The sequence below is a fragment of the Periophthalmus magnuspinnatus genome, chromosome 11, assembly GCF_009829125.3.
Source record: "Periophthalmus magnuspinnatus isolate fPerMag1 chromosome 11, fPerMag1.2.pri, whole genome shotgun sequence".
Taxonomy (NCBI): Eukaryota; Metazoa; Chordata; class Actinopteri; order Gobiiformes; family Gobiidae; genus Periophthalmus; species Periophthalmus magnuspinnatus.
This window is the reverse complement of record NC_047136.2, coordinates 3,780,326-3,792,340: the sequence shown is the minus strand read 5'-3', so window position 1 is coordinate 3,792,340 and position 12,015 is coordinate 3,780,326. Positions and strand designations below refer to the sequence as shown.

General features: G+C 42.0%; 1 protein-coding gene across 3 annotated transcripts in view; it reads right to left on the bottom strand.

Annotated features, from left to right (window-relative positions):
• LOC117378412 (growth factor receptor-bound protein 10-like) overlaps nucleotides 1-12,015 on the bottom strand; it is a 62,353-nt gene that overhangs the window by 47,394 nt on the left and 2,944 nt on the right. The window contains exons 2-6 of one of the 3 annotated variants that reach the window (XM_055225380.1): nucleotides 11,700-11,805; nucleotides 7,859-7,952; nucleotides 4,852-4,956; nucleotides 1,672-1,867; nucleotides 724-847 (exon numbers count right to left, since the gene is read on the bottom strand). In XM_055225380.1, the coding sequence (XP_055081355.1) occupies nucleotides 724-847; nucleotides 1,672-1,867; nucleotides 4,852-4,956; nucleotides 7,859-7,952; nucleotides 11,700-11,750 (570 nt within the window). In that variant the 5' untranslated portion in view covers nucleotides 11,751-11,805. Of the gene's footprint in view, nucleotides 1-723; nucleotides 848-1,671; nucleotides 1,868-4,851; nucleotides 4,957-7,858; nucleotides 7,953-11,699; nucleotides 11,806-12,015 lie in introns of those variants that run through there. The other 2 variants (XM_033975006.2, XM_033975007.2) reach the window with 2 other exon arrangements.

Genomic DNA, 12,015 nt, shown 5'->3' with positions numbered 1-12,015 from the left:
TTAAATTTATTATTGTTTTATTTATTTTCTATGATCTATTTATTTTTATGTTATTTTATTTACATTTATTTTATTTTTTATGTTTTTTTTTATTTTTTATTTTTAGTCAACATGCTGCACACGGTTCTGTTCAAGGGCTGTGGGTTTGTATAGCACAAAAACTCAAACTTTACAGTAAATATAGAACATTATTTATGAATTTGTATTTTATTTTTATCATTTTATTATTTGTATGTATTAATTTTATTTGTATTATTTTTTTATCTTATTTATGTGTTTTATTTTTTATGTTCTTTTATTAAAATGTATTTATTTATTTTATTTTGATTTTATTTATTTTTTATGTTTTTTAATTTGAATTTGTTTAGTCAACATGCTGTACGCGGTTCTGTTCCAGGGCTGTGGGTTTGTAAAGTGCAAAAACTCAAACTTCACAAAAAAAATATAGAACATTATGACAGTTTTTCAGTGAGATATAGAGGTGAACAGGGTCTGAGATGAAAAAGAAATGGTTTGGTTTGAACTGAACTGACGCAAAATACAAAAAAAAGTACAAAATCTCTTTAAATGCAACTTGCGCTTGTGTGTGTGTGTGTGTGTGTGTGTGTGTGTGTGTGTGTGTGTGTGTGTGTGTGTGTGTGTGTGTGTGTGTGTGTGTGTGTGTGTGTGTGTGTGTGTGTGTGTGTGTGTGTGTGTGTGTGTGTGTGTAGGAGCGTTACTCACATGGTTGTCTGGCATCTGGATGGGGCTGAGTCCGGGCGAGCTCGCGGGACTACAAAGCTCTGGGAAGGGATTGGGGATCGCTGGAAGGGAGGCTGGACGCAAATGCTGCTCTTCCTGAATGCACCTGCAGAGGGAGACAAACGCCTCATAAAGTGAACTGGACCTGGGATCGTTTTATTTAAAAAAAGAAAAAAAAAGAGGGAACATTTGGTGGTTTTCTTTCAGTGGTTGTGGAAATGAGGTTTAAGTCATGTTCTAATGCTGTTACCTCATCAAAAACATACTTGGAATTGTGTTTTGTTTCATTCACACATGTTTGTCACAGTCTGTTTACATCTCCAGAACTCAAAATGTTCTGTTCCATCTTGTGATGTCATGAAGTGGTACTTTTCAAGTTAACAGCTCCTTTTACCTTTAGTTCAGTGGAGATAAGTGGCAATTCCAGAGCTGAAATGAACCAAATGATTCTAGAAATGAAGGTGAGTGGAGTTTAAAAAAAACAGTGAGGCACTTCCTGTATCACGACATGACATCACAAGGTGTAACGGAGTGTTTTCTGTTTGAGAAGGTGTGATATAGGTCAAGTGTAATGTAAAAAAACATGCCTGACTTGTCTAAAATAGCCCAAGTAATGCGAAACACTACGATTGTGAAGTAAAAAGAAGAGGCCACTAAAAGTACAACAAAATAATTCAGAAAGAGTAAGAAATAGACTATACACAGTGAAGGACTTCCTGTATTACCACATGATGACATCACGAAGTGGAACAGAGCGTTTTGAGCTTTGGAAATGCACACAGACTAATAATGCGGGATTATTCAAACATATGTGAATGAAATAAAGCAATTCCAGGTCTGTTTGTGATGAGGAAACAACATTATAACATAGAAAATAGTAAAATATGTTCCCTTAAAGTTAAAAGTGAATGTGCATTGTGCGTCTCACACCTGACGGCTTGGATGTGCATGGGCTGAGAGGACAGTGGAGGCGTGTGGCGTCTCCGTGGCGGTCCGTGGGCCTGGTATGAAGGCAGCACATGATGCCCGTTGTTAAGAAGCAGTGCAGTGTCTGCCTGCGTCGAGTACACGCTCTCCATGGAAGAGTTCATCTCATTCACCAACTTCTCCAGGTCAACATCATCATCTGTGCAGAGAAAGGATCACAGCAGTTTGAAAATCATATCAAAACGAGCGCTGGTTTTAGCTGCAGGGTCAGATTATGGAAATGAGTAAGGTTTGGTTTGGTTTAGTTGGAAAAACAAAAGAAAAATACAATACGAGGTCATTACATAAGAATAGAGACAGACACATAGATTAGTCAGGCCAATATTTGGACTTTTTAGCGTCATCGCTCACTATATCATGGTTCACCTTTCGCAGATTTTTTTAGTGCAATTTTTCATGCTTTTTTACAGCGTCTGAACGTGCATTGTGTTCTGTGTCCTGATTGGCTGTTGGACTGTAGACCATTGTGTTGTGCGTCCTGATTGGCTGTTGGACTGTAGACCATTGTGTCGTGCGTCCTGATTGGCTGTTGGACTGTAGACCATTGTGTCGTGCGTCCTGATTGGTTGTTGGACTGTAGACCATTGTCCATCAGTCTCCTCCGTGCCGTGTCTCCTGTCCAGTACAGAATGTGTTCAGACAAATTCACATAAACGTTGGATCTCAGTGTGACTCTGAAGTGCTGTACGTTTGCAATTTGTTTTCTCCCCGACAAAACCCACAATGTCGATGAAACGTTCTGCACCGACAAAGACGCCTACGAAGGTTTGAACTTTGAGAGAGTTTAAACGAGAGAGAAATGTGAGAAAATGTTAACGCCTGTGTGAGAAAAGTGTATAAAGTGTGTGGTGAGGGGTTTTACAGACAAAAACAGAGAATAATTGTAAAAAATAAAGCTGACGGGTTTTTTTTTCCGAACGTAACCCCCACGATAAACGATAAACGAGACCACTGTATTGTGATTGGGAAAAATGAAACAGGAAACAGGACTTTAGCTGTTTGGCTTCACAAAAATGGAACGCACTCCAAAAAAACAAAAAAAAAGCAAAAATAGAGACTTTGGAGCCACAATTGCAATTTAATAATCTGGTAACAAACATTTACCCACACACATGCTCCTGTTTTTAATGTTTTATATGGATTTATATACTTGTTTGTTTCTCTGTTTGTGTTGTATTTTAAACCGGGCGCCTTTAAATTACATAAATTGGGGAGAATAATCAAAATTGGACTCGCATATCGACCCAAAACATCGGCAGAACTCATCAGCTGAAGGTTGCTTTGGACTCTAAACGATCAGTAATTGGGATAATCAGAAAAAAAAATCCAAAATCGCTTGATCTCTAATAAGAATGTTTATTTTATTTATGTCAAAGCTGCTAATCTGAGCCTAAAGCCACTTTGAACTTCGAGCTGGAGGAAGTGTCTGGGGTGAGGATGTCTGGGAGTTCCTTGATGGACGGATGGATATTTATTTTGAGGACTTTTTCTTTGGGTTTTTTTCTGTTTTATGGTGAGATTTGAGCTGTGGACAGTTGAATAAATAACTTATGACTCATTACAGACTCAACAATTCATATTTTTTTTTTATCAGAACTGTACATTTAGAACAGTTTTTTGGGAGATAATTCTGTTTTATATATTTACTTCAGCAATACATCTCCCTCCAGAATGTGTTATCATGACTGGCCTAGCTCCGCCCATCACTCCCTCACGTTCATATGAGAGGTGTCTTGCTCAAGGGACACGAAAATGGTCGGTAAACAATGTAAGAAGCAGGGAACTTTTTGTTTAAAATAGAACCAGTTTGACAGGAAGTCACAGGGAGCACATTTTGGAACAGAACCTTGGCCCTGGCGTGTTTCTGTGGCGCTCGGAGTCCTGCCCTGACTTGCCAAAACGACTTCTCTCATTGTGTTGTTTGTCGTTGCAGAGGGTTTGCTCCATAAACGATCTCATTTCCTCTGGAGAGTTTTTTACCGACCCGTCACTGCAGAGCGTGGAGGAGAATCATGAAGTAAAACTGTTCCCAACTGTTCCCAACTCTTTCAAACTCTTTCAAACTCTTTCAAACTCTTTCAAACTCTTTCAAACTCTTTCAAAAGCAGCAGGAGAACAACAGTTTTGAACAGTTCTGAAGGACAGACCCACAGCAGCTCCAGAGACTTTAAGTGGAGACAGTGGTTCAGTAACGTTCACATCCAGAAGCTAAACTGTGGAAAAGAACATCTACACCTGTCACGTGACGTCTACATGACACCTACACCCGTCGCGTGACACCTACACCCGTCACGTGACACCTACACCCGTCGCGTGACACCTACACCCGTCGCGTGACACCTACACCCGTCGCGTGACACCTACACCCGTCGCGTGACACCTACACCCGTCACGTGACACCTACACCCGTCACCTGACATCTATGCCCGTCACGTGACACCTACACCCGTCACGTGACGTCTACATGACACCTACACCCGCCACGTGACACCTACGCCAGTGACCTGACACCTACACCCGCCACATGACACCTACACCTGTAGGATGTGCAACTGTGGGAACTGCACTTTTTATTTTGACCCCTCTGTGACCCCAGTCACTGGGACAATGGATGAAAATGATCCTTTGGCTCTGATCCAGTTTGTTTATGTTCATGTTGAATCATGTTTGTTCCTTAACTCGCACTGTCCCAACCAAATAAATAATTTAATTAAATTGGGTGGTTACTGTGTTGAAGGTCCTCTCGGCTAAAGCAGGACCAGACTGACTCTGTAACAGGTGTTGAGGGTCTCCAGGTTAAGGCGAGACACTGAGACCTCTGATGAGGTCACAGCTGTGACCTCTAACCTCTGATGAGGTCACAGCTGTGCTCTTAAACTGTGGCAACAGTAATAAGTGACGACAAACACAAGTGTTCAAACACAAAGCTTCACTGCTCTGGGGACTTTTCTCATCCACAAACTTCTTATGTCCAATATGGAAATACTATGTTAAAAAATATGTAAATGTATAAATGTACAGAGTACGACCTAAAAGAACTGTCCTTTGGTTTCAAAGGCATGAATGGAGTAACTGAATGTAAAACTATCACCACAAAGACACAAAAGTTCTTCTTACAGACACTACTGAAGGTCCAGTGAAAGTAAGTGAAGCCATCAACTAAATTTGTGCGTTTCCAAAACTCCTCGTTTCTCAAGCCCAACACCACACACAGAATTCCTGGCATTCCTGTAGGGAAAAATTACAGCACTGAGGGAACAGGCGGCCGGTACATGGCACACTGTGGACAAACGATCATGACAAAAGTAGGGCACCAAAACACACGCACTCTGAGGAGGGCCAAGGACAGAGTGTACACAAGGAGGGGTGAGTGAGGGGGTGAGTGAGTGTGTGTGCGCGAGTGCGTGCGTGAGTATGTGTGTTACTCTGTGTATATATATGCGTATATGCGTGTCTGTGCGTATGTGTGTGTCAGTCTGTGTGTGTGTATGTTTGTATATGTGTGTATATTTGTATATGTGTGTATGTGTTTCAGTCTGTGTGTATATGTGTGTGTGTGTATGTGTGTGTGTAACCGTCGTTCTTTAGAGAAACACGCACACACACAGAATGTACATGTTCTGTTTAGTGCGTGTCTGTCTGTGTATCTGAGTGTGTGTGTGTGTGTGTGGGGGTGTGTGTGGGGGTGTGTGTGTATATGTGTGTGTATAGCCAAGCACACAGTCGTTCTTTAGAGAAACGCACTAAACAGAACATGTACATTCTGTACATTTGGCCCCGGCCCAGTGGAAAAGAAGCAAATGTACCAAACACAGCAGGAGACGGAGCCTATGTTCTTGGATCGTGGCGAGGTATGCAGTCATGACACACATCCACACAGACGGGGGACATGCCAGGACAGGGTCATGTGACGCAGGGTTCAGACGCAGGGCACGGGTTGGGGGTACAACGCTCAAGCGCACGGGGCAGATGAGGACAGACGCACTCGGAAACTCCAGATGGCAACAACATTTTAGCAGATTTGACTTTTATTACAAATAGTTCTCCCTTTTCCTCTGCGTGTTTAAGGTGTCGTTTATAATCTAGTGTGACGGACATAATGAAAAGAGGAGTTTGGGATGATTAGACTAGAGACAACCAAAAGCACAGTTATTAAAAGCCATCTGGGTATGATCAGTGTTTTCTTCTCCTGACGACTGCAAGAAAAAAGATCATCACCTACTGGCTGAAACTGGAACCACATTTCATTGATACGATAGAAGCTCAACTACGGCTAAAAGTGCCAAGTTTTCAAAGGATTTAGTGTCCAATTATCGCCCTAACTTTTATTTTATCTTGAAGAAAAACTATATTACGTAAAACTGCGTGAAGGCTCAGTCTCAGGACACATTTTGTACCGCACTTCGCTCTGTCGCTCATCTGGTTTGCAGCTCCGGGTTTAATGCACATTCTAGTTCTGTCTTTAAGAATACTGCTTTTATTGTTGTTGGCTTTGGCTCTTGGCTGGAGGACCCTTCTCCTTTCGCAGGGATTCTTGGAACACATGGATACATCGAAAGCTGGAAAGATGGCCAAAGTAACGTATGGACCTGAAGCCGTATCATGAGCTGCAGCTGTAGTTTTTATACAGCCAGAGATTCTTATATTTTTTATACAATCTATAGCTGCAGTGCTGGAAACGTCTGTGCAGTTTGTCTCACTGTGAGCTGCACGCCACATTTAACTTGGATTTCATTAATAATTTATTTACTATACAGCATCTAGTCATGTTTTGTGCTACTGTTAGCTGTAATATTATGATTCAGTCGGTTTGTTTGTGTGCGGTTCACCTTTCACGGTCTCTTTTTTACAGTGTATGAACGTGCATTGTGTCGTGCGTCCTGATTGGCTGTTGGACTGTAGACCATTGTCCATCAGTCTCCTCCGTGCCGTGTCTCCTGTCCAGTACAGAATGTGTTCAGACAAATTTACATAAACGTTGGATCGCAGTGTGACTCTGAAGTGCTGTACGTTTGCAATTTGTTTTCTCCCCGACAAAACCCACAACATCGATGAAACGTTCTGCACCGACAAAGACGCCTACGAAGGTTTGAACTTTGAGAGAGTTTAAACAAGAGAGAAATGTGAGAAAATGTTAACACCTGTGTGAGAAAAGTGTATAAAGTGTGTGGTGAGGAGTTTTACAGCAAAAAACATATGGATTTCGCCTATTGCGGGTTATTTTTAGAACGTGACCCCCGCGATAAACGAGGAACCACTGTATAAATGGGCATAGCTAACCTGCTAGCCGCCGCATTGCAAACAGGAAGTGATCATGCGCGCACTTCCTACTCCATCTACTCATCATTTTGGTCTTAAATGTTCGTATTAACCCTCTACATGATCCTGGGGTTTTTATTTCACTATTATGTCTGTAAATCAAGATATGAACATTAATAACAGACAAATCAGGCGCCTTCTTTCCCTGAGGTCGCTCCCGTTAGCGTTAGCAACAGGTTTGATTGACAGGGTTGCTAAGCACGCGCTCCCTGCTAAACCAGCGGTGCAGGTGGGAAAGGGGCGTTAACTTCATCAGCTTCGCTCCTGATTGGCTCTTTGGCCTCTATGATACTCGTGGTCGGAATTCCAAATACAGAACTCGTCTCCAAATTAGCCGCTGTAACTGCTAGCCTCGATGAGTTTCATTTGACTAGAGCAGTCTGTGGTGTGGTCAGTAAATCTGGCTGTCAGTTTCTAGAATCTAAATGACCCACAGACTCGGCCGCTGTCCCCACAAATAACTTTAAATAATCTAATAATCTGAACAGTTTAAAAACACACACACATATACGGGCCTTTTGTCATCGCAGACAAAGAGCCTTTCATATAACGTGTTCATAAGCGTCTCCAGAGAGAGCGGAGTGTTCAGCCATGGAAGAGGCTATAGTCCCAGATAAATGTGTGGGAGAAAAGGGAGGATGGATTTTAAAGTGAATGGATCCAACTCCAAAGAAGAAGAGTGTTGGCTGTGGAGAGACTGTGAAATACGGACACAGCTGTCAGCTACAATCTAAACTATTGAAAGAAGATAAACAGATTAAGATGTGTAATGGCTTCTTCTAAATCTACAAGACAGCAGAATCAGAGTTACCATGGTGATGTGGCATATTTTGATTGGCTGAGCGCTGAAAGCCTGGAACAATCAGCTCCTCAGGCCTGTGAGAAGAAGTGCGATCCATGTTTTCCTGTCAAAGGCAAAAGGACAAGATCACGCAGCGGAAACACGCAGCCGGTGCTCAAATGTGACTTTTGAAAGAGGAAAGAGACAACGTGTTATGTTCACTGAGGTCACCAGGTCAGACTGCGCTCTAACAACGCCCTGCTCTCAAATGAATGACCAAGTACACTTTGACCCCGTATCCCCGTGGCTGTGTGACCCCTGACCCTGAGACACCAGTGCACACACAAACCCGGAGACAAAGCTGTAGTCACTGCATGTGTTCATCTGTGTGTCAGCGGAGTAAACATGCGTCCTTACGCACACGTCTCCAAATCAACTTGAAAAAGTTCCTCACAGATCGGCTAATTTGAAGCAGCTTCCAGGCAGAAAAGCTGCAGAGGAGAAAGTGGGAGAAAAGCCAAAAAGTTTTAGTTCTTCCCTTTTCCTGGAAAAAGAAGAACGAGGAAGCACTGCTTCCAGGAACAGCTCATGGCCAGAGGTCCCGTTGTGCTGTGTGCACATACACACTCTGCTCCCCCTGTGCTTCGAAAACATCCATAAATGCCCCGAGCAAGATTTATAGCTCTGAGAAGCAGAAGCCAAACACTTTCCAAGGAAGGCCACTAGGCGCAGACCCTGTGAGGCTGAGATCTGCAGGAAACAGACATCTGTCATTTCTTTACAAGTTACGATAAAACAATTATGGATCTGGCAAAGCATTTCATCTGAAGAAAACATGTGACATAAACTGCGCCTGTGTCTTTACATATTGACTTTCTGGGCTCATGTCTAACTTTGTGGAGCTGGTTTTGAGCTTTATTATAACCACTTTGTTAATATATAACTTGTTTTAAACCAGGGACACCCAAATCCGACAGAAACATGTCCCAAGTGAGACTCAGAACAGCTGTCCCACGATCATTACATAAAAACTGACCAATACATCCTAACGAGTGTAACGCACACATCCTGGACCGTCCTGTGGTGTGTTATAGTCTTCATCTTTGCTCCGTCCTGAGGCTCATAACTCAGAGTCTGTGGTTTTAAAGGCTCAAACACAGACTCATGTCAAACAGAAACAATAGAGACAAGTGAGAACTGCTGCCTCCTCTGGGACACCTCTGGAACCAGGCCAAAGATCACACTGAGAACAACACACACATACACAAAGACACACACACACAGACACAAAGACACACACACATAGACATACAAAAGACACAAAGACACACACACACACGCTTACACAGAGAAGTGAGAACTGCTGCCTCCTCTGGGACACCTCTGGAACCAGGCCAAAGATCACACCGAGAACCACACACACATACATACACAAGACGCACACACAGAGACACACAGAGTCAGAGTCACACGCACACTCATACACACAAACCTACACACAAAAACACAGATACACACACAGACACACAGACAAACACAGAGACACACACACAGATACAGATACACACACTCACACACAGACAGACACATATATATACACACACATGCTCACTCACACACACTATCTTAGACACACACACGCAGGCACACATACACACACACACACACCCTCGCACACACACAGACAGACACATACAGACACACTCTCATACACACACAGACAGACACACCCCCACATAGACACACACACTCACAGACACACACACACGGACACACACACACACACCCCCACAGACATACATACACACACACACACACCCCGTCTCACACAGACACACACACACACACCCCCTCACACAGACACACACACACACCCCGTCTCACACAGACACACACACCCCGGCAGGCACACACACACAGACACACACACAGACACACACACACTTACCCTCTCTTGAGAGAGACAGTCCTGGACGCCTGCCCAGATTCCCAGAGATGCCTGGCGTTATGTATGGGGTTATGTAAGTGAGCAGAAAAGAGGCTTGTTTGCTCCTTATCAGTTCTCCCTAAACCGACAATACCGTCCTGACAGATCGTGTTCCATCGAGCGGGACGGTCCGTGCCCCCTGCCTTCTGTTTCACCGCTGCATTAAATATCAAAACGACACAAACAGAGAAGTCCAGACACACCTTTCCTCCCAACTAGCAAACTCCTACTGGACACAAAGCACAAGAATGTTGTTTTGTATGGGGATTGTACTAGTCACTTAAGTCTTACTCGTGCAAACCCCCCTTTCCTGGAAACTAACATGAACCAATCCAACTTAGCATCAGAGCAACAGAGCTACGATTGGATAAGAAGTCACATTATCCCTATTTTTAAGGTCTGGTACTACACAAAATTGACTCTCGTGAGCGTTAAGTCATGCTATATTGCTATTACCACATCAAAAATAGACCTGGAGTTGCGTTTTGTTTCATTCACACATGTTTTGAGATGTAGAAAGACCAATAATTCAGGATTACTCAAAGCTCAAAACGCTCTGTTCCACTTTGTAATGTCATGAAGTGGTAGTTTTTAAGTTAACAGCTCCTTTTTTAGCTTTTATTCAGCTGTGATTGGAGCTGAAATGATCCAAAAGATGAGAAATGAAGGTGTACAGAGTTTAGAAACACAACGGAGCACTTCCTGTATCACCACTTCATGACATCACACGGTGGAACAGAGTGTTTTCCGTTTGAGAGAACAACATCATAGCATGGATCAGAAAACAGCGCGACGGGGGCCCTTTAAAAAAGTCACATGACTGCATTACAAAGGCCGCAGTTTTGTTTTCGTTGTTTGTTTGGAGTTCTATTAATAGACTCACATGTTGCTCTTTAGCCAAATTCTTTAGGTTACCAGGGGGAGAGGAGAAAGTCTGAGCTCGGGCACAAAGAGCCCATTCTGCAAAACTTGGACAGTGGGAATGGGACGGATATGTACGACTGATACCAAGCTTCACCTCAAATGGGCCCTGACAGGATCAAGTTATTCAAGACAGACCATTATTATTATTATTTTGTATTATTATTATTACTATTATTTTGTATTATCATCATTATAATTTATTATTATTATTATTATTATTATTATTATTATTATTATTTCATTAACAACAACAATAATACATATAATACATTTTTATCATCATCATTATCATCTTTTTTATTATTTTATTATTATTATTTGTATTATTATTACTATCATTATTATTATTGTTGTTGTTAACAAAAATATATATCATTATTATTATTATTATTAACAATTGTATAGATTTAATTTATTTTTATTTTTTTAGATAATTATGCTTTTTAGTTTGGTTTCAATATTCTCATTTATCGTTTGCATTTACTTTATCGATGTATCGCACTTCGAAATGTGTTACCACGACAGACTTATTTCTAAAATAAAAATTATGTCTCACTTTTTGGCATTTACATTTGTTATTTTTCATTTTGTTTTCATTATTACAGCAGCCTGGCGAATCCAGACTGGGCTCTCTCTGTGTTTTTTATACAGCTTGATACGAGTCGCATCTCAAACCCAGTCAAACGTGATCGTCCAATCAGATCCGTTTATTTCAGTGACGCATGTTAAACGAAGGTGCTCATTGGTCGCCTGTGATTTACAAATAAAATCACATTTCTCTCACCTCAGATCACCGATTCTGTAGAAATCTGCCACGTTTTTTTAGCTCCTTGTGACAGTTTATTTATTTTGTCCGATACAGATGGACCACGCCTGTCCCTGATTGGCTAATTCACCTGTCAGTCACGCGCATTTGAATGTCGGGTGTGGTGAATGTTCCAGTTTGTACAAATCCTTTACCTGGTAGTTGGAGTGATGTAGGAAGTAATCAGGGCATCCAGCTAAGGCCATGGTGCAATGTTAATATTGCAACGATTGTGGATGACGACAGGTGAGAGTCCTGCACCTGGAGAAAGAAACACAGCTTTAATAAAGGGCCCACATTACACTAAAGGGCCCACATTACACTAAAGGGCCCACATTACACTAAAGGGCCCACATTACTCGTCATAAACAGACCTGGAGTTGTGTTTTGTTCCATTCACACATGTTTAAACACAAACAAACCTGCGTATTTAGGCTGAGTTCTTCTCTCAAACTGAAAACACTCTGTTCC